The sequence below is a fragment of the Halichoerus grypus genome, chromosome 14 (genome assembly GCF_964656455.1).
Source record: "Halichoerus grypus chromosome 14, mHalGry1.hap1.1, whole genome shotgun sequence".
Lineage (NCBI taxonomy): Eukaryota > Metazoa > Chordata > Mammalia > Carnivora > Phocidae > Halichoerus > Halichoerus grypus.
In genome coordinates this window covers 1,845,097-1,867,239 of record NC_135725.1, presented here as the reverse complement: position 1 = coordinate 1,867,239, position 22,143 = coordinate 1,845,097, and the positions used below count along the sequence as shown (strand labels likewise).

At 51.6% G+C, this 22,143-nt stretch overlaps 1 protein-coding gene across 1 annotated transcript; it reads right to left on the bottom strand.

Annotated features, from left to right (window-relative positions):
- Positions 1 to 10,396: 10,396 nt before the first annotated feature.
- LOC118535544 (NUT family member 2G-like) lies at positions 10,397 to 16,653 on the bottom strand. The gene is given in 8 exon segments (XM_078062185.1): positions 10,397 to 10,883; positions 10,983 to 11,165; positions 12,090 to 12,206; positions 13,403 to 13,698; positions 14,151 to 14,290; positions 14,678 to 14,806; positions 15,497 to 15,804; positions 15,807 to 16,653. Coding segments are annotated over 8 exon segments (2,013 nt in total). The 5' UTR covers positions 16,164 to 16,653; the 3' UTR covers positions 10,397 to 10,400.
- Between the last annotated feature and the right edge of the window lie 5,490 nt (positions 16,654 to 22,143).

Sequence of the window (22,143 nt, the reverse complement as noted above, 5' to 3'; positions counted from 1 at the left end):
TTATTCACCACCAAGCCTAGGGTCGAGAGAGTAAGGGAATTAGACCAGCACACAGTATACACTGAAATATCAATTTTCTGTTGTTGTTGTTTGGAGAGAGAGAGTGTGTGAGTTGGCGGGGAGGGGGGCGCAGAGGGAGAGAGAGAATCTTAAACAGGCTGCATGCCCAGTGAGGAGCAGTTGTGGGGCTCAGTCTCACCACCCTGGGATCATGACCGGAGCTGACACCAAGAGTCGGCCGCTTAACTGACTGAGCCACCCAGGTGCCCCTGAAATATCAGTTTAATAGCTACTATTGTTATTTAATGAAAACAGAAGCTGAGGGGCACCCAGCTTTACTTACTAGTTAAGAACTTATACTTCAATAAATTTAAAAAATCCACACTTAGGTTTTGGGAGACTACACTAGTGTTGGGCAGCATTTATATTTCATTGTGGAGGCTGAAAGAATAATTCATGAACTTTGTCAAAGGGAATCTAGGGTCGATGGTGAAGGTGAGGTGGACCCTGAGGACTGTATTACATGAATTGAGGTTGACGTTTCTGTGGAGTATTCAGCTGGATTTGTCCAACAGGCATTTGGAAGTACCAATTTAGAATTTGGGGAAGTGTTCTGGGGTTGGAGATAGAGAGTACTTTAAGGTTCATGGCAACAGTTGAGGCCTTGGGAGTGGATAAAATCACTGAAAGAAACATGTAGAACAAAATTAGAGACCAAAACACAGAAAGGAGACAAATAAGAAGGAGCCAGTAAGAGACTGAGGATTGCATGGGTTGAATGGAAACCATAGAAACACCAAGTCATGCAGCTACAAGATTTCTTGTCCACCTTTCAAACAGCTTTATGGAGATATAATCTATATACCATAAAATTCACTCATTAGAAGGGACAATTGAATGATTTTCAGTCAACTTCGAGAACGGTGGAACAATCACCAGATTTGCAGCTGATTTCTGCTCCCACCATTGGCTCTAGAGAGCCAGCGATCTGCTTTATGTCTCTCTGCAATTGTGTTTTCTGCACATTTCACATAAATGGAATCACATACTATGGAGTCTTTCAAGTCTGGCTTCTTTCACTTAGTGTGACAGCACTCCTGAAGCCTCAGCGGGGAGCTGGCCTCAGGCTTACACGCCCCTTCTTGCTGCCCCTTCTTGCTGCCCGATGTCGCCGTCTGCAGCAAACTAACCTGCTCTCCTTGGATTTGCAGATCACTGGCCTTGAGAGTGAAGGACCAGTCTCTCCCAAGAGATAAGGCCAGACCACATTCAAAAATACCTGCCACGGATGCCAGCAAGTCTGTCAGGGTCCCGTGGACATAGAGCCGACTGCCTGGGCACCGTGTCTCCCGCTCGCAGCCCCCTCCCCATTCCCTGCACCTCCCCCTCTAAGACCCTCCCGCTTGGCCTGGATGGGGATGGTGGCCTTCCAGACATTAGTCCACCCTCTTCCCCGGTTGCTGGCTTTCTGAATAAAGCGACCTCTCTTTTCCCACCATCACTTTTCTCTTGAACGTTGATTTTTGAGAGGGGAGCTGCCGAATCTGAGTTCAGAACTGGTTCTGTCCGGCAACATTAGCACTGCCGGAGTCCAGCTCCAGCCGGGGTGGGTCTCTCGTAGGAAAGGACGGCGTCGGCGAATGAGGAGACACAGACACAGGATCAGGTTGCAAGCATCTCCTCCTGACAGCCTCGGAGGAACTTTATTTATATGTTAGGATATTTTTGTTTTTCCAAATCTTAGATCATTTTCTGGATTACAGCCATAGCCTTCTTTCATTTTTCCTTTGTAATGATTAACATGACCTTTATTCATTTCCGCTTATTGACTTTCGCTAAAACTAAAAAACAGTAAGCAAAGAGAAAGGTGCTAGACAGAGCGTGACCGTCTTGTTATTTTGTTCTATAGAAACTAATTCTTCGTGGAATTAGTTTCATTATGATTGCTTAGATAGGGGTAACTAAGATGAGTAGTCACTTTATCATGAAACCCCAGAAATATTCCCACAATTGAAACCCCAGAAATATTCCCACAATTACAAAGATTGCCATAAACAAAATGAAAGAGAATAGCAGGAGCCAGCTGTGGAGGCTCCTGTTTTCAGGATCGTCCCCCATACTTGGACCTTGTCAAACAGCATGAGTAGCTTGGCTCGCGCCATAGCACGTTGTTTTGGAAGTTCGTGCATGCTGGGGCACATACAGGTATTCTGTTCTGGTATGGTTGTACCACGTTTTGATGATCCATTTACCAGTTGATGGACATTTGGATTGTTTGCAATTTTTTTTTAAAGATTTTATTTATTTATTTGCCAGAGGGAGAGAGAGGGAGAGTACAAGCAGGGGAAGTGGCAGGCAGAGGGAGAAGCAGGCTCCTCGCTAAGCAAGGAGCCCAATGTGGGACTCAATCCCTGAGGACCCTGAGATCATGACCTGAGCCGAAGGCAGACACCCAACCATCTGAGCCACCCAGGTGCCCCTGTTTGCAATTTTTTTTTAAGAGAGAGAGAGTGCACACCTGAGGGTTCATGCAAGCACAGGGAGAGAGAGAGAGTCTCAAGCAGACTCCCTACCCAACACAGAGCCTCACACCCAGCTCGATCTCACGACCCTGAGATCATGACCTGAGCCAACCAAAATCAAGAGTCCAATGCTTAACCGACTGAGCCACCTAGGCATCCCTGTTTGCAGTTTTGGGATATTACAAACAATGCTGCTATGAATATTCATGGGTTGGTCTTCGTGTGGACATCTGTTTTCATTTTTCTTGGGTAGATTCCTGGGAAAGGACTGAAAGTGCTGGGTCATACGTAAGTTTATCTTCAAGGTTCTATAAGCTGACAAACTGCTTTCCAAAGAGTCTGCACCATTTCAATTCCTGCTCCCGTGTAGGAAGCTTCCAGTTTATTCTATGGGCTTGCCAACACTTGTCTTTTTATCATAGTCCTCCTCAGGGCGTGAGGCGCTGTCTTCCTATACTTTTAATCGGCTTCCTCCTAATGACCAACGAGGTCGAACGTGTTTGCATGGGCTTCATTGCTGCTCGCGTGTTTTCTTTAGTGAAAATGTCCATCAGATCTTTTGCCTATTTCAGAAAATGTTTTGTTTGTCTTTTTATCGAGTTGTTATCTATGATCTTTACCAGGTATGTGATGTGTGAATATTTTCTCCAAGTCTCTGGCTTGTCTTTTCATGTTTTCCACAGTGGCTTTTGGAGAGCAAAAATTTTTAATTTTGATGACGTCTAATAAGTTTGGTTTTTCTATGGATCATGCTTTTGGTGTCATAACTAAGAGATTATGAAGGCTTTCTACTGTATTCATTGAGAAATTACATTTGGGTTGATTTTTAATCACTGTTGTCTAGAGTGATGTAAGTTTTTTCTGTTGGTTGGTTTTTTTGGATTTTCTTGTGACTCATCCATTTGTCCAGGCACCATTTCTCAGTTAAAAAAAAAAAAAAAAAGTTAGTCTTTCCCCCACTGAATTGTTTTGGGGCCTTTGTTGAAAATCAGTTTATAATAAAAGATAAGATTTTATTTCTGCACTCTCACTCCTGTGCCACTGTCCTAGATGTGCACTCTTATGCCAGATTTCCACTGTCTAGACTAAAATGCATTGTAGCAAATTTTGGACCAGGTAGTACAAGGTTTCCAGATTTGTTATTTTTCCAAACTATTTAGGCTATTTTAGGCCTTTAACATTCCCATATATATTATAGGATCAGCTGGTCAATTTATACCCCTAAAAAATCTGCTAGGATTTCCACAGGGACTGGATTAAATTTATAGGTGAATTTGAGAATTGCCTTCTTGATAGTATGAAATCTCCTGATCCATGAACAAGAAATGTTTCTCTATTTACTTAGATCTTTAACTTCTCTCAGCAATATTCTATAGTTTTCACTTATACATCTTTATTAAATTTATAACTAAGTATTTTCCATACTACTGTGAATGAAATTATTTTGTTAATTTCTTTTCATATTTCCATACCTAGTGTACAGAAATACCATTGACTTTTGTAAGAAATATTTCTTCTTAGGATCCTCAACCTTTATTAATTCTAGTCTCTTTTGTTTTGTTTTGGTGGGTTCGTTGGAATTTTCTACATAGAGGATCATCTCCTCTGCAAATAAAAGTTCTACATATTCCATTAAAAGTTGGGTTACTTATTCCAATTTCTTATTTTTTAGAGACCATATTTATAAGGACCTTGCTTTTTTAACATGGTCCGTCAGTCTCTATGTTTAAATTGGAGTGTTTGACTTTTCACACTTAGGTGATTACTGATGTGGCTGGAACTACATTTTCCAGTTTGCTACTTGCTTTCTGTGTGTCTCTTATCTTTTCCCCACTTTTACTTGTCTACTTCTTTCTTCTCCACATTTTTTATTGTGCCATCTAATTCCTCTGTTAATCCTCTAACTATATTTTTAGTGACTTTCATAGTGACTGCTGTATTTGTTGGGGTTCTCCAGAAAAACAGAGCTAATAGGAATCAGGAGAGAGAGAAAGACAGACAGACAAAGACAGAGAGAGACAGATTGATCAGTTATGAGGGATTGGCTCACATGATTATGGAGGATGAGAAGTCCTATGATCTGCCACCTGCACACTGGACCCAGGCAAGTGAGTGATGTGATCCCAGTCTGAGTTCAGAGCAGGAGAGGGTTTCGTGTTGCTGGCATGAAGACGGTGGGGCTACGTGGCAAGGGATGTGGTGGTCTCATGCAGCTGAGATTGGCCCTCGAGGATGCCAGGAGGAAACCAGGACCTCAGAGAGTCAGCTGCATGGAACTGAATTGTGCTGCGACCAAGGACAAGCTTGGGCATGGATTTTCTACCCAGAGCCTCCCAATGAGAATGCAGTCCTGTGGACAGCTCCTCTTCAGCCTCAGCGGACTTTGGGTGGTGAATCTCCTGTGATTTCTCCCAGTTCTCTGCTGCCCCACACATGCCTCGATTCCTCCCACATCCCCTGTGTGCCCATACATGTCACAACACCTCCAGACACTGCCTGGGGCTCCTCCCAGCCCCCCATCCACCCCGACACTGCTGGGGCTCCTCCCAACATCCCCCCATCCACCCCAATGCTGCTGTGGGCTCCATGGGTCCTGCAACTCCTCCAAAGACCCTGTTCCTTGACACAACTTTTTGCTTCCAGGTTGCCATGAACACCAAATCCCTGGAGATCCTCCCATGCCCTCTGTGCCCCCAGAAATTACTGTGACTCTTTACAAGTCGCTGGTGCCCCCATACCCTGTGATCACTTCCAAGTTCTCTCTGTGCTCCTAGATATCCCTGTGACCCCCTTTCAGTCTCCTGTGACCCAGGTTATAACTGCAGTGGTCCATGTCTTCTGCAACCAGAGACACTCCTGCAACCACCTTCAGGTCGACTGCACCCCCAGACTCCCTAGACTCCACCCAAGTCCCCTGCACTTCCCAGACTGCAGGGGACCCCACCCAAGTGCCCTGTACCTCCCAACTCCGGGCCCCCCCCGGGTCCCCTGCACACTTAATGAGTAAGAGGGAACAGCCTCCTCCCCAGGTACTGCTGGGATCCTTGTGCCTCACTTAGCTAGGCTTGCTCTGGGCCTGGGGTCAGCCTGGGGTGGAAGCTTGGGGTCTTGTCAAGAGTTTCCTGAGCGAGTCTTGCCTGTCCTGCACATGGATTCCTAAATTCCCCTGTATACACACTGCTTTTGAAAGTCCTAATTTCCCAAAGTCTCACCGTCAGCCTATCTCCTGGGCTTGAAATGGTCTGTTGCATGTCTGTACAGAGTCTCCTGAGTCAGGTGTCTGTTGGTTCAGAGTGGCCTTGTAGTTTACGGGCAGCGCCCACTCGTTTTCCCACCTGTGTCTGAGAGGTGCAAACAGACACGATCATCTGGCATCAGGCCTTCGGGAACCCCCAGACAGATGAGAATGATGGCACACAATTATTTGTAAATGAGGTCTGCTCTGCTCCCTCACGTTGGAGGAGGGGAACCAGGAACCAAGCTGCCGCTGGCTGGAGCCTGAGACCATGGCCATGCTGGGGCTGAGGGGGGTGGGTGGGCTGGGGGCAGGTAACAGTGCCACAGAACTTGCATCTTTCTTTGATCGGCCATGTGCTGGTCACTGGAAACCTTTGACTATTTTCCAGAGCTCCTATAAAGTTGGTTCAAAAGTTTCTGGGTTTTTTTTTGTTTTGTTTCTTGTGACATTTCTGTGGGGAAACAAGGTCTTGGACTGTCCTAATCCACAATTTCATTGCTCAACCTTCCTTGCACTTTGATATAAGTTTTACAATAAGTTTGTTGATTTTGACCAAAGAAAAGTCCTACTGGGAGCTGATAGGAATTGCATTTTAAGCCTGTAAATCAATTTGGGAGGAATTAACATTTTCCTACATTGACTCTTCCCATCCATGAAAACAATACCTCTCTGCACTTACTGAGTCTTGCTTGTTTTCATTAGTTCTATAAGTTTCATTGTCCGTGTCCTCTATATTTCTTAAAATATTTATATCAAACATCTCATTTGGGAGGGAACTATGGTATAGGTTTTAACTTTTGGTTTCCAATTTGTTGCTAGTCTATGGTAATATGATCAGCTGCATATTATACTGATCTTTTATTCTGAGACTTTGCTAAAGTAATGTATTATAACTTATCGTGAGTTTTCTCATAGAGTCCTTGGAATTTTCTATGTAGACAGCTTTGTCATCTGCAAATAATAACAGGAATATTTATTTTTTTCCAAACCATATGCCTGTATTTCCACTTCTTGCTATACTACACTAACTAGAACCTATAATAGTAAGTTGAAATGGGGATGAGAGAAGATAGTCTTGCCTTGTTTTTGAACTCAGGGGAAAAGCTTTATCCTCGTTTTTATCTATATATAATTTAAAGTTTAAATTTTGAACACATTAGAGTACAATGCAATTATGTTTGTTCAGTTCCTTTATCTGGCTTTTTCAAATATCATTGGAGCAAACTCTTTTAATGTCAATTTTATCTAGATATTCTCAATATTTGCCTGCAGAGTAACCAACGGGGAATGCCTGGAAAACATGAACCCCAGGCTACCGAAGACATATTTATCAGAAGTACCCAGACAGGACAGTACAATGTCCATTGCTTTCTGGGACAGCAAAGGGATCCAGCAAGCCAGTGTCCAGGTAACAATGGGGAGGGAGGAATGGGGTATGATCTGAATCCCGCTGTTGGTTCTGATGACACCACCATGCTCCCACTGCCACTGGTTGGTCTGTTTGTATATGCTTTGGAGGCTCTCCTTCAGCACAATACCTAGGAGAAAAATCTACATTGGATTGCAAGATACAGGAGCAATTTACCATGAACAATTGTTCTATTTGTATATTTTTAGGAGGCTTATAAGCTACAAAAACCTTAGGGATCCCTCTGTAGATTGTGCTTGTGGGCGGAAAACATCTCTCAATGTCCATACACCTTGTACACCTGCACACAATACACGTCCCTGAAACAGGATCTTCAGAATGAACCAAGACAAAGGACGTTCCTAAGGACAAATGATGGAATGAGGGTGGACTCTGACCTTCAGAGACTGTGGGGAGGAAGGAGAAGGAGCCCTCAGAGAGCACAGCCTAACCCCAAGGTACTTTACTAAAATGAGCACCAAGGGCCCAGGCTTGCTCACAGGCATCCCGGACGGAGCGGCCCTCAGAACTCAGGGAGTCATGTCCAGGGCCCTCCCAGGAGACGTGCCAGGTGGTGGGGTCTCCTGCCAGCCTGTCTGGAGGAGGGTCCCGTCAACAAGTAGGTCGTGGGGCCCACAAGTGGGGACTTTCCAGCCCGGACTCTCCAGAGCAGACACTCGAGCAGGAATGACTCCAGCTCGCCCCACGTCCTGTCCGAATACTCAGCCCCAGACACCGTCTCTCTGCCGGAGCTTCCTGTGACACCTGAGTCCGGGGACGGTGGGTGATCGATGGAGGCGGGGACGCAGGCAGGGCTCCCCCGTCATCAGCCGCTGGGCGAGCACAGTGTGTGGGCGGACGGGGGCGCCCTGGCCAAGGTTCCCCAAGCCGGCTGCTCTCCTCTTCCCACCCAGTGCACAGTGGCCTGTGGGGCACACGCATCTCTGAATGAACAAACCTGCAGCCACGGAAGGGTGGTCACGGGGCCCTGACCTTCCCGGGTGCCCTCAGAAGGTGACAGGAATGCTCCTCTATCCGAGGGATTCCCCGGGACTCCATGACCCCATCGTTGGATCTCGTCCTAGGGGAGCAGGAGGAGGATCTGCAGGCAAACCCGCGGGGCCGACTGACAGGGCCACCCCGTGACCGCCCTCAGTCCCCAGGCCCCCCAGAGCCCACGGTCCTCTCGGGAAAGCGTGAGGCCTGGCTTCCCGCAGGCTCTCTGTGGAGACCCAGCCAGCTGACCGGGAGCTGTCCCGCTGGACGGCGCAGAGCACAGCCGGCCCTGCTCTGTGTGCGCATCGCGATTTCCCCGGGGGCCGCGGGGTGACCTCCTCATCACCGCAGAATCCTCCCACTTACCGGGAGCTCCCTCCCGACTCTGCCCTAACACACGGTCCCTGTGAACTTTCACCTCTCCTAACTTGTTCTGTGATGAGGAAGGTTGGCTGCCATGAAAATCTGAAACGTTTCTCCACTTTCTTTCCTTGCCATTGGACCGACCTTGGATTTTCCGAGGAACACAGGCGAATCTTCGCCCACGCCGTTAGCATCCAGCGCCTGCTGAGCGCACACCATGGACAGGGACACAGGGGGTGACGCGCACGGGGTGGCAACCTCTGTCTGCGTCTCCCCCTTGGGGAGGCCCAGCTGGACAGGGAGGGGCAGCCGCTGGGGAGTGCGGCCAAGATGAAACGTCTGCTTCAGGAAGGGGCAGGAGGGTGGGGAGCACTCCAGAGCCACCTGCCTGGGAGGGAGGGAAGGCAGCGGAAGAGCACCTGTGGGGTGGCCTGTGGATTCTGTGGAGCGGGAAGAGGACCCCGGCATGAGTTCCTTTCTTCCCTGAGCTCTTTGCTGGGGGGGGGGGTGAGAGGGGGGCAAGCAGAGGGCCAGGTGTCCCTTGGACCCGGATGGCCTTAGCCCCGTGCTGCTGCAGGGCCGGCACATCTGTGAGTGGTGAGCGCTGTAGGGGCCTCGCCCAAACCTGGAAAAGGCATCAGAACCTAGAACGTGGGGAGGAGACGTTGGCTGGGAGGGAGGAGGGTGAGGGTCCGGGTGCTTGCTCCTGGGATCAGAGCATATGGGCGGGGCGGGGCTAGGGGCTGGAGGGCACCAGCTCACCCATGAGGGGAGGTGAGCAGACTGGGGGGGGGCAGTTGTGGGAGCAGCAGGGTCTCTTCCCTGTGGAGCTCCTGTCCCTCAGCGTCGGCTCATCTCACTGTCACGAGCCGGGCAGATGGCCTATCTGACGTGGGGTCTGTGCCAGCGTCCCTGGAGGGCCCCCCTCAGCCTGGAGCCCAGCTCCCACCCGGCCCTGGGGCTGCAGACGCCTGGGCCCACGGCTCCCATGGTGGGCTGCGCCCCTGCATGGTGGTTGGGGTCTGTTTGTAGGAACCGTTTCACGTGAGAATGCGAGTCTGTGTCCACATCTGTTCACACAGGGGTCCCTCGAGGGAGGGAAGGGAGGCAGTAAGTGTGGGGTGTCCTTGCAGACCCAGGGAACCTGGCCAGCGCCCCTCGCTCTGCGTCCACAGCAAGGGGGGCCCTCGCATGGTTGGAGAAGTCGGTCTGGCCCAGAAATCCCACCCAGGGACTCGGTGTCTGCCCCACCACTGGGGTTCTGGTATGCACACCGTGGCCAGTGCCCCCGAGTCTCCCCTCACCCATTCCCCGTGTCCGTCCTCACTGGGATTAGGAGGATCCCCCACTGTCCCTCCTATTTCAGTGATCCCACTGGGACTGGAAGACGCTCCTCCCACCACGAGGCCAGAGGCCCAGAGCCTGTCTGCTCAGGCCCCCACACAGGGAGCCCTGGAGGGGCTGAGGGTCGCCAGCCCGGCCAGCCCCGTGGCTGGACGCTTCGGGGAGGCGGAAGGGAGCCCCCGAAGACGGGGCTGTCTGCAGACTCCATTCTCAGAAACGGTCGTGGTGCAGAGGGCTCCCCACCCCTGGACGTTCAGGGGTCCCGATGGTGACGGGAGCCCCAGGAGGCCCCTCTCCATGGGGGGGGCTCTCTCCATGGAGCAGCTCGGATGCCAGCAGGAAGACAGTGGCCCCGCACATTTCCCAGCCAAACCATCTTTATTCCCAATTTACACACTGTGCCCCAGTGGGCGGCTGCCACCCCGCCCCACAGTCATGCCCCCCTCCCCCCGCCCCACAGCCAGGATCAGCACCAGGATGAGGAGGACCCCTGGGGTGCACTGGCCCTGGAGGGCGGGCCCACTGCTCCCTACTGGCTACAGTGCCGCTTCTTCCTCCTGCCCGTGGCAAAGGAGTCACACCTTCTCTTTGCAGGCTGTGAGGGGTGAACCAGCCCCACGGCCAAGGCCGGCCTCGCGGAGCCCCTGAGGTTGGCCCCAGGGAGGGGCGTCTTCCCAGCAGGGGCTGGGCCCCCACACAGAGCCCGCTTCCTGGACTTGGTAGCTGGGGAGGTGGCCGGGCTGAGGCCTATCCTCTGAGGGGAGGGGGCCCGGGGAGCCCCCCACGGCCCCCGACCTCCAGGACCGGGGAGGCCCGAGGCAGGAGCGGGACTCTGGGAGAGCCCCCAGGGCAGCAGGCTGCGCTGAGAGGCCAGGAGGAAGGCCAGGCTGGGGAGCTCCTCCTCGTCCTCACTGGACCCGTCCACTGGCCCTCGAGTGTCCCGAGCAGGAGGGGCCTCTCTGAGAACGGGCGCGTGCCTGGGGCCTGGTCGAGCGGAGGTGCACCTTTGACCCTGGGGAGGGGAGGGGGGCCATCCGGCCGGGGGTGCAGGGGACTCCTGCCTTCCGGGAGAGAGAGCAAAGGCTCTGGGCCTGGACAAGTGTGTGTGTGCTCGGCTGTGCCTCCGAAGGTCCTGGCCGTCAGTCTCTGCTGGGCAGGCTTTGTCGCTGACCCCCAGCCCCAGTCCGGGACCGGCCTCACACTCAGGACCAGGGCCCGACCGGGCCGCGCAGTGACGGGGGGCTGCCTGCACACCCTCCTCCGCCTTCAAGTCCACCAGTCTTTTCTTCACCAGCTGAGAGGAAGGAGGGGACAGTGACTGGCCAGCACAGGGGTATGAGATGGGTAGGTGGGACGGTGGCCCGGGAGAGGAGGGGAGGGGTGACCCACGAGGCTGTGGCTCTCCTGACATCCTCCTGAGTCCCTCCCTCCCTTCCCAGGCTCCCCATCTTCCCCTTCCCATGCTCTGTTCTGTACCCACCCAGAGCTGGCCTCCCCAGTGCTGGGACGCGCAAGAAGGGAAGGGGGAAGAGTCATGGGGGCCTTTGTTCTGCCCCCACGCCCTGGCTCACTTGTGAAGCTTCTTTCCCCTGGCTCACCTGGGTCCTTTCCCTCCCCTGGCTCACCTGGGTCCCCTCCCTCCCCTGGGCCACCTGGGACCCCTCCCTCTCCTGGCTCACCTGGGTCCCTTCCCTCCCCTGGCTCACCTGGGACCCCATCCTCTCCTGGCTACCTGGGTCCCCTCCCTGTCCTGACTACCTGGGACCTCTCCCTCTCCTGGCTCACCTGGGTCCCTTCCTTCCCATGGTTCACCTGGGACCCCTCCCTCCCCTGGCTTACCTGGGTCCCCTCACTATCATGGCTCACCTTGGTCCACCTCCGTCCCATGGCTCACCTGGGCCCCCTCTCTCTCCTGGCTCACCTGGGTGCCCTCTCTCATGGCTCACCTGGGTCCCATCTCTCCCTGGCTCACTTGGGACCCCTCCCTCTCCCGGCTCACCTGGGTCCCCTCACTATCATGGCTCACCTTGGTCCACCTCCGTCCCATGGCTCACCTGGGTCCCCTCTCTCCCCTGGCTCACCTGAGTCCTTTCCCTCCCCTGGCTCACCTGGGTCCCCTCTCTCTCCTGGCTCACCTGGGTGCCCTCTCTCATGGCTCACCTGGGTCCCCTCTCTCCCCTGGCTCACCTGGCATCCCTCCTTCCTTCCTCTGGCTCACCTCTGCAAGGGTGAGTCCTTCCTCCTGCTCCAATTCCTCAGCTAGGGCCAGGAGGTCCAGCTGTGGTTCTGAGGAAAGCAATTCTGCCAGGAATTGGGGGTGGATGACTGCCTCCACCTGGAACAGAAGAAAGAGGCTGTGCGCATGCTTGGCAGGGGGCCACCTGGGAGCCAGGAGGACCTGCAGGAAACGTGGAGAAGTGAAGACCCACCCATCCTTCTCCACAAGGTAGGAGGTTTTAACATCACAGTCACTGGCTACACACACATGCACACACACACACACACATGCAGACACACATTCACACATACGTGTATGCAGAGAGACAAAACATGTACACACATACATACACACACACAATCCCACACACAAGCACATGCGCACACACCAAACACATACGTGCACAAAGACACAAAGGCATATACACATAGACGCACACACAGACACACATGAACATACACACAGGACCACACGCAGACACACACACAGACATCCACACGAGGCACAAATGCACACGCACGCCTGTACGCACACACACGCATGTATGCACACGCGCACATGCATGTGCCGTCATACAGCCACACATTTCTATACAAACACACAGTGTGTACACACGCCAGCACACACAGGATCATGTGCACGCATGCACAGAAGTACACGCACACGCCTGCACGCACACAGGCAAACACACGTGCACACATACACTGCAAACACATATGTGCACACACGGACACAAAGGCACATACAGATACACACACACACACCCGCGAACACACACACACGGCCACAACAGACACACACACACACACACACACGCACAGAAGTACACACACACACGCCCCGTACGCACACCTGTCTGCGACATCAGGCAGACACACACGTACGCACACACAGGATCATGTGCACGCACACACACGCATGTGCACACAAACACAAAACGGCACGTTTACAGACAGACACAAACACACACGTGCATGCACAGACTCACCACAGACACGGATGTACACAAACCCGCAGTAACACAGGCACACACACGCGTGCACACACACACGTGCACACACACGGATGTACACACACCACACGTGCACATACACAGACACAAACATGTACACACATGCGCACGTACACACACGTACACATTCACACAGGCCCACAGAGAGTCACACAAAGACACACACACACCCGCGCACACACATGCACACACACAGCTCAGGAACAAGAAACAGAGCTTACTGCCAAAGGCCTGGGCCCAGCCCCGATCGGGGTGCTGGAGTGCCACTCCCTGGAATCTTCTAGACACCAGGCCGGCTCACCTTGGTGATGAAGTCTTCCTGGGAACACAGCTTGTCGATGTAGCTCAGGAGACCCGGGTCCGGGTAGGTCGTGGCCTCATCCTGCTGTGGCTCCTTTCCGTCCTCTCCCCATTCACCTGCTGGCCCCCCCGGGGCTGAGTGGCCAGGCCCCAGCAGCCCCTCCATGATGTCCACGTACTCTCTCACGGCCTCAGGGGGGATCTCCTTGGGCGCCTTGTTCTCCAGGCGCCGTGGGGGTCTGCGTGGCTGCAGGCGGGAGGGCTGGGCCCTGGAACCCGCCTTCCTGGGAATGCACGCTGCGGCAGAGCGGGAGGAGGGAGTGGGCGTGAGGGGCTCCAGCAGTGCATCGGGACGGCAGTGTTTGGGGACGCTGATGTCAGTGGGGGATGGGTCACGGCCACCTGAGGCCACAGGCACCGTGGGACAGGCAGAGGGGAGAGGAGGAGAGTCTCAGAGCGGTATGTGTGAGCAAGTGTGGACCCGCCGATCCTCCAAGGGTCTCCCCACAGCCCACTCCCCAGGCAGACTTTGTGTTGGGTCCCCTAACAGGAGGGGGGAGAGTAGTGAAGAAATTCACCCGGTCAACACCTGTCCTGACAGAGGGCAGCTGAGGCCCCAGGCTCTTGGTGGCTGTTCTGGTCAAAAGACCAATGTCCACTTGAAGGAGAAGACCCATATGGGGACAGTAGCCTTCCCTCGGTCCCCACTGCCACGGGCCACCAGCTGCCATGGAACATGGGGGCTGTACCTGGCTGTGGGCCCGCTTCTGGGGCTGGGGTCCCCCGCGGCTCAGGCTTCGGCGGAGCTGGAGGAGGCAGGCCCTGGGCCACCTTCACCCACTGCAACTTCTGAATCTGCATCTCCTCCTCCAGCTCAAACTCCATGAACCTGGGGGTGAGGAGGCCCGGGCCGCACTGAGGAGGGGACGCGGCCCTGGAGCCCGCAAAGCCAGCAGCCGGTTGAGGAACCGGGAGAGGCAGAGCCTTGGAGGGCGGCCGTGGCCCCGGCCACCAAGGAGGCAGCCGGCTGGCTGTCCAGCACATCCCCTCCACAGCCCCCTCGGAGGGAGTCCCACCCAGGGGAGGGGGTCTCAGGATCTCCCAGCCCCTCCCAAGACCTTCCCATGGAGGCAGGGGTGGGTCCCGATCAGGGGAGGGTGGAACGCCCAGGGAGGTAGGTGAGGGCGGCCCTCTGTGATGAGCATCGGCACAGTCAGACCCTGCCCTCGGCCCGGCCCTCACACCCACCAGCCCCGGGCCAGAGACCCCGACTCACTTCCCCGCCATCTCGTAGTAGATGACGCGGTCGAAGTTGCTTCTGCGCTGCCACTCCTGCACTGCCCGCCACACTCCCTCCTCCAGCGTCATGGTGGGCTTCAGGCGGGCCAGGGACCGCAGCACCGGGCTGCAAGCCCTCGGGGTCAGGGGCCGGCTGCGGCCCGTCACCCCCAGCCTCCCCCGCTCCTCTGGAGCTCGCGTCCCCCCCGCCCCCAGCACGACCGCGTGCTGGCAGGTGACTGCCGGCAATGAGCCCAGGCCTCTGCAGGAAGTGCCGTCACCCCGTGTTCAGGAGGGACCCCAGATGCCACGGCCAGGCCTGCCGGGTCACAGCTCAGCAGGGGGGATCCCACGCCCTCACCCCTTCACCAGCTCTGCCCCCTCCCCTTCCGACTGGAATCCTCCGGGACAACGAGGTGGGGCTGCACGCGGCCTCTGCTGGGCCCTGCAGGGCCCGAGCCTCCTCTGATGTGCCGGCCCCTGGCCGTGAGACGCCCCAGCCTGTGTTCCCAGGACACAGGATGACAGAGAGCCCGGCACCCAAACCATGGCTCCTCCTCTGACACCGGGACCCTCTCTGCCTGTGAGTGCCCCCGAATGTCACCGTGATGCCTCTGGAAGGTAAAGGTTGGCTGGACTCCCCGAGGGTTGGGGTTCCGCTGAGGTGGGTGACTGAAAGGTGTCCTGGACCAGAATGTGTCTTCCCGGAGCACGGCCCCGGCCCCACACCTTCCTCCCAGCGCCCCTGGATCACCGCCCCGTGCGCGCACCCCAGGTCGTCCTGCGTGAGAGCCGCAGGAGAGCGGAGGACACTCACATGAGGAAGCAGGAGAGAGCCTCTGCGTCGGGGCTGTGCGGGAGGTGCCTCCGGGCCAGCGACTTGAAGCGCTGCCAGCGCCTGAAGTTCTCGTAAACACTCTTGGGGTCACAGGAGTCCTCGGGCGAGGCCGTGGTCGGGCTCCTGGCCAGGCTGCCCTCCCTGGAAGCTCCGTGAGGCTGTGGCCCGGCGTTCACCGGGGGCACGATGGGGGTCGGCTGGGCAGCCGGGGGCGGGGCTGGGGCTGGAAGGCCTGGGGCCAAGCCTCCCTTGCCAGCCTGGGGGCCCCCAAAGGCCGAGGCGAGGCAGGCATGCCGGTCTCCAGCACAGAGGCTGCCACGAAGAGGGGTGTGGGACATGCGGCAACCCCACAGAGGGCCCCTGGAGCACTCCAACTGAGGGGGGCCTGAGTAAGGACGATGGTCTGAGTCTGGGGTGTCTCTGAGGATCCCCGTTCTGACCTGACCTGGACAATGACATTGCGGGTGCATGTGCCCCTCCTTTTCACTACATCTGTGTTTGGGGGGTAAATATCCAGTAGTGCAATTCCTGGGTCATAGGGTAGCTCTATTTTCAACTTTGTGAGGCGCCTCCATACTGTTTTCCAGAGTGGCTGTACCAGGTACATTCCCACCAACAGTGTAAGAGTATTACTCTTTCTCCACATAAAGGATCCTGTTCTGATGTCTGCTAGGGCCCAAGGGAGGAGGCTTATGGCCTACAGAGACTGGGAAAAGCAGAAAAGTTTCAGTGGGACACTAGGAACAGAGCAGGGAGAGGATGGGACTCAGGATGGGGCTGGAGGCGGGCTTTGACTCTGCTGGTAGAGGGGGAGGGAACAGGTCAGGAGATGAAGTCCCCCACCCTCGCTCCTCAGCTAGACTCCACTCCTGTGGCTGCTGGTAGTTGGGGATGCTGAGAGAATGTTAGCTTGGAGGTCAGCAGTCTAGTTCCTTCCTGCACCTTTCTCATGCTTTGAACAACAAACATGTCCTGACTTTCAAATCTGTGTTTGCACCTTCTCCCACTTCCATCTGAGGAGTTCAAGAGTCCTTCGTCACAGTCCTGACTGGACATCGGGTGTCTGTACGTGCGTGCATCCGAATCCATGATATAGCCATGTGTTTATTATCTCTTTTCTCCCCTGGAACGTAAGAGCCAGAAGAGGGGTCTTTACTGTGTTCATTGATGCTTGATAAATAATTGTCATAGTTTGGATTCATTGGAACACAGAACCAGACACAGAGTTTAGGGAACAGGATGTTTATTAAACAGCACCTGTGAGGGTAGAAACAGAGTAATACTCTTACACTGTTGGTGGGAATGTACCTGGTACAGCCACTCTGGAAAAGAAAGAATTGGGCAGAATGGTCTCTCAGCCAGACTCCAGAACAGCCTCTGCTTTTCCTACTGGAGTTGAGGAGCTACACTGTCTCTCAGAGCTGTCCTCAGTTGGAAGAAATCAGCCAGGCCTCCATCAGCCCTTGAGACAAACACCTTCCTGGAAAGGGGATGCCCCCGGGCAAGGTCACTCGCTGTAGTTGCCACCATCCCTGAGGGAGGTGGGGGCTGACACTGTCTCCCAAAGGCACTCTTGTCAACTCGGGACATGTGCCGTCGTCACCAGACTCCTGCCTGTTACAGCTTACGGCAGTTTCTTTACATAGATTCTGAGTGTGTGAGTGTCTTCAAGGTGGTGGCAATTGTGTATGTACGTGTTGTGGTTGTGAGTGTTTGTGTGTGCAAACATGGAGTTTGTGTGCGTGAAGTCAGGGAGTGTGGAGGTTTGTGCTTGTGCCCAAGGGAGGTCAGGATGGCCCTTGCATGTGGTGCTGAGGTGTGTTGGGGGCCCCGAGCTGGTATGCTGTATTGAGAACCTGCAAGGTATGACCTGCTGAGGGAGGGAGCTCCCTCGGCACCTGCATTACCACTTTGGGGAAGTGAAGACACAGTTTCAGTAGAGCCCCCCCCAAAGCAAGTAGAGTCACAAGATTTACTGACAGATCCCGGTGTGTGCGGTGAGCAGTGGAAGGGCAGTTCTCTGTCTCGGGTCAGAGCAAGCTGGACATAGACAGCAGGGTAGCAAGCACTGAGTCCTTACAGGTGGTTGGGGCGGAGGTCACTAACTTCGTGGGCTTACCTCTTGAGTGGTTACTTGTAAGGATGCCCTAGGAAAAGCAGAGTGGGAGCTTGGGGTGGGAATTCTGAGCTCAGGTCTTTATGGAAATGTCCAGACCGGGTGTGACGTAGGCAGCCCCTCGGAAGAGCTGTGCTCCTCAGGAGGTTGGAGCTCTGTGTGCATGCGTGTGCCAGTGAGGCGCAGGCTGTGCACATGCTGGGGCTGTGCGAACGCCTCTGAATGTTACGGTGTTGGTAGGAAGTTGGTGTGGGTGTGTAGAGTGTCCGTAGCACAGGTTGAGTTGTGGTGTGTGTGAATTCAGAGTGTTTTTTTTTTTAATTTTATTATGTCATGTTAGTCACCATACAATACATCATTAGTTTTTGATGTAGTGATCCATGATCCATTGTTTTCATAGAACACCCAGTGCTCCATGCAGTACGTGCCCTCCTTAATACCCATCACCGGGCTAACCCATCCCCCCTCCCCCCTCCCCTCTAAAACCCTGTTTGTTTCTCAGGTCCATAGTCTCTCATGGTTTGTCTCCCCCTCCAATTCCCCCCCCTTCATTTTTCCCTTCCTTCTCCTAACGTCCTCCATGTTATTCCTTATATTCCACAAATAAGTGAAACCATATGATAATTGACTTTCTCTGCTTGACTTATTTCACTTAGCATAATCTCCTCCAGTCCCATCCATGTTGATGTAAAAGTTGGGTATTCATCCCTTCTGATGGCTGAGTAATATTCCATTGTATATATGGACCACATCTTCTTTATCCATTCATCTGTTGAAGGGCATCTCGGCTCTTTCCACAGTTTGGCTGTTGAAGACATTGCTGCTATGAACATTGGGGTGCATATGGCCCTTCTTTTCACTACATCTGTGTCTTTGGGGTAAATACCCAGGAGTGCAATTGCTGGGTCATAGGGTAGCTCTAGTTTTAAATTTTTGAGGCACCTCCACACTGTTTTCCAAAGTGGCTGTACCAACTTGCATTCCCACCAAAGGTGTAAGAGGGTTCCTCTTTCTCCACAACCTCTCCAACATTGGTTGTTTCTTTCCCGAATGTCCATTTTTGCCATTCTAACTGGTGTAAGGTGGTATCTCAGTGTGGTTTTGATTTGGATTTCCCTGATGGCTAATGATGATGAACATTTTTTCATGTGTCTGTTAGCCATTTGTATGTCTTCTTCAGAGAAGTGTCTGTTCATCTCTTCTGCCCACTTTTTGACTTGATTATTTGTTTTTTGGGTGTTGAGTTTGAGAAGTTCTTTATAGATTTTGGATACCAGCCCTTTATCTGTAGTGTCATTTGCAAATATCTTCTCCCATTCTGTGGGTTGCCTCTTTGTTTTGTTGACTGTTTCCTTTGCTGTGCAGAAGCTTTTTATCTTGATGAAGTCCCAAAAGTTCATTTTTGCTTTTGTTTCACTAGCTTTTGGAGCTGTATCTTGAAAGAAGTTGCTGTGGCCAATGTCAAAGAGGTTACTGCCTATGTTCTCCTCTATGATTTTGATGAATTCCTGTCTCACATTGAGGTCTTTCATCCATTTTGAGTTTATCTTTGTGAATGGTGTTAGAGAATGGTCGAGTTTCATTCTTCTGCATGTGGCTGTCCAATTTTCCCAGCACCATTTATTGAAGAGACTGTCTTTTTTCCATTGCATATTTTTCCTGCTTTGTCAAAGATTAGTTGACCATAGAGTTGAGGGTCCATATCTGGGTTCTCTATTCTGTTCCATTGGTCTGTATGTCTGTTTTTGTGCCAGTACCATGCTGTCTGGGTGATCACAGCTTTGTAATATAGCTTGAAATCAGGCAACGTGATGCCCCCAACTTTGTTTTTCTTTTTCAACATTTCCTTGGCGATTCGGGGTCTTTTCTGATTCCATATCAATTTTAGGATTGTTTGTTCCAGCACTTTGAAAAATGTCATTGGAATTTTGATCGGGATGGCGTTGAAGGTATAGATTGCCTTGGGTAGCATAGACATTTTAACAATGTTTATTCTTCTGATCCATGAGCATGGAATATTTTTCCATCTTTTTGTGTTTTCTTCAATGTCTTTCATGAGTGTTCTGTAGTTCCTAGAGTATAGATCCTTTACCTCTTTGGTTAGGTTTATTCCGAGGTATCTTATGGTTTTTGGTGCTATTGTAAATGGAATCGTTTCTCTAATTTCTCTTTCTACAGTTGCGTTGTTAGTGGATAAGAAAGCAACTGATTTCTGTGCATTGATTTTATATCCTGCCACATTACTGAATTGCTGGATGAGTTCTAGTAATTTGGGGGTGGAGTCTTTTGGGTTTTCCACATCAAGTATCATGTCATCTGCGAAAAGAGAGAGTTTGACTTCTTGTTTGCCAATTTGAATACTTTTTATTTCTTTTTGTTGTCTGATTGCTGTTGCTAGGACTTCTAGTACTATGTTGAACAATAGTGGCGAGAGTGGGCATCCTTGACGTGTTCCTGATCTTAAGGGAAAGGCTCTCAGCTTTTCCCCATTGAGGATGATATTCGCTGTGGGTTTTTCATAGATGGATTTTATGAGCTTGAGGAATGTTCCCTCTATCCCTATCCTCTGGAGAGTTTTAATCAGGAAAGGATGTTGTATTTTGTCAAATGCTTTTTCTGCATAAATTGAGAGGACCATATGGTTCTTCTCCCTCCTCTTATTAATGTGTTCTATCACACTGATTGATTTGCGAATGTTGAACTACCCTTGCATCCCGGGGATAAATCCCACTTGGTTGTGGTGGATGATCCTTTTAATGTATTGTTGGATCCTATTAGCTAGGATTTTGTTGAGGATTTTGGAATCCAGATTCATCAGGGATATCGGTCTGAAATTCTCCTTTTTGATGGGGTCTTTGCCTGGTTTAGGGATTAAGGTAATGCTGGCCTCATAGAATGAGTTTGGAAGTTTTCCTTCTGTTTCTATTTTTTGAAACAGCTTCAGTAGAATAGGTATTATTTCTTCTTTGAATGTTTGGTAGAATTCCCCAGGGAATCCATCAGGCCCTGGACTCTGGTTTTTTGGGAGGTTTTTGATCACTGCTTCAATCTCGTTACTGGTTATTGGCCTATTCAGGTTGTCAATTTCTTCCTGTTTCAGTCTTGGCAACTTATAGGTTTCTAGGAAGGCCTCAATTTCATCCAGATTGCTCAGTTTATTGGCATATAGTTTTGATAATAATTTCTAATAATTGTTTCTATTTCCTTGGTGTTAGTCGTGATCTCTCCCCTTTCATTTTTAATTTTATTAATTTGGGTCCTTTCTCTTTTCTTTTGGATAAGTCTGGCCAGTGGTTTATTGAGCTTATTAATTCTTTCAAAGAACCAACTTCTAGTTTCATTGATCTGATCTACTGTGTTTCTGGTTTCTAATTCATTGATTTCTGCTCTAATTTTAATTATTTCTTTTCTAATGCGTGACTTAGGCATTGTTTGTTGCTTTTTCTCTAGTCCTTTAAGGTGGAGAGTTAGTTGGTGAATTCGGGATTTTTCTATTTTCTTGAGTGAGGCTTGGATGGCTATGTATTTCCCCCTTAGGACCGCCTTTGCAGAATCCCATAGGTTTTGGACCGATGTGTTAGTTCTCACTGATTTCCATGAATTGTTTAAGTTCTTCTTTGATTTCTTGGTTGACCCAAACATTCTTGAGCAGAGTGGTCTTTAGCTTCCAAGTGTTTGAATTTCTGCCAAATTTTTTCTTGTGATTGAGTTCCAGTTTTAGAGCATTGTGGTCTGAGAAGATGCAGGGAATAATCTCAATCTTTTGGTATCAGTTGAGACCTGATTTGTGACCCAGTATATGGTCTATTCTGGAGAAAGTTCCATGTGTGCTCAAGAAGAATGAGTATTCTGTTGTTTTAGGGTGGAATGTTCTGTAAATATCTATGAGGTCCATCTGGTCCAATGTATCATTCAAAGCTCTTGTTTCCTTGTTGATTCTCTGCTTAGATGATCTGTCCATTGCTGAGAGTGGAGTATTGAGGTCTCCTACAATTAACGTATTGTTATCAATATGACTCTTTATTTTGGTTAACAGTTGGCTTATGTAGATGGCTGCTCCCATGTTGGGGGCATAGATATTTACAATTGTTAGATCTTCTTGTTGGATAGACCCTTTAAGAATGATGCAGTGTCCTTCTGTGTCTCTTATTACAGACTTTAGTTTAAAATCTAATTTGTCTGATATAAGAATTGCTACCCCAGCTTTCCTTTGAGGTCCGCTGGCATGGAAGATAGATCTCCATCCCTTCACTTTCAGTCTGGATGTATCTTTAGGTTCAAAATGAGTCTCTTGTAGACAGCATATGGACGGGTCCTGTCTTTTTATCCAATCTGCAACCCTGTGCCATTTTATAGGAGCGTTCAGTCCATTCACATTGAGAGTGATTATTGAAAGATATGGGTGGAGGGGGCAGAGCAAGATGGCGGAAGAGTAGGAGACCTGGATTTCGTCTCCTCTCAGGAATTCAGCTGGATAGGGATCAAACCAATCTGAACACCTACAAACTCA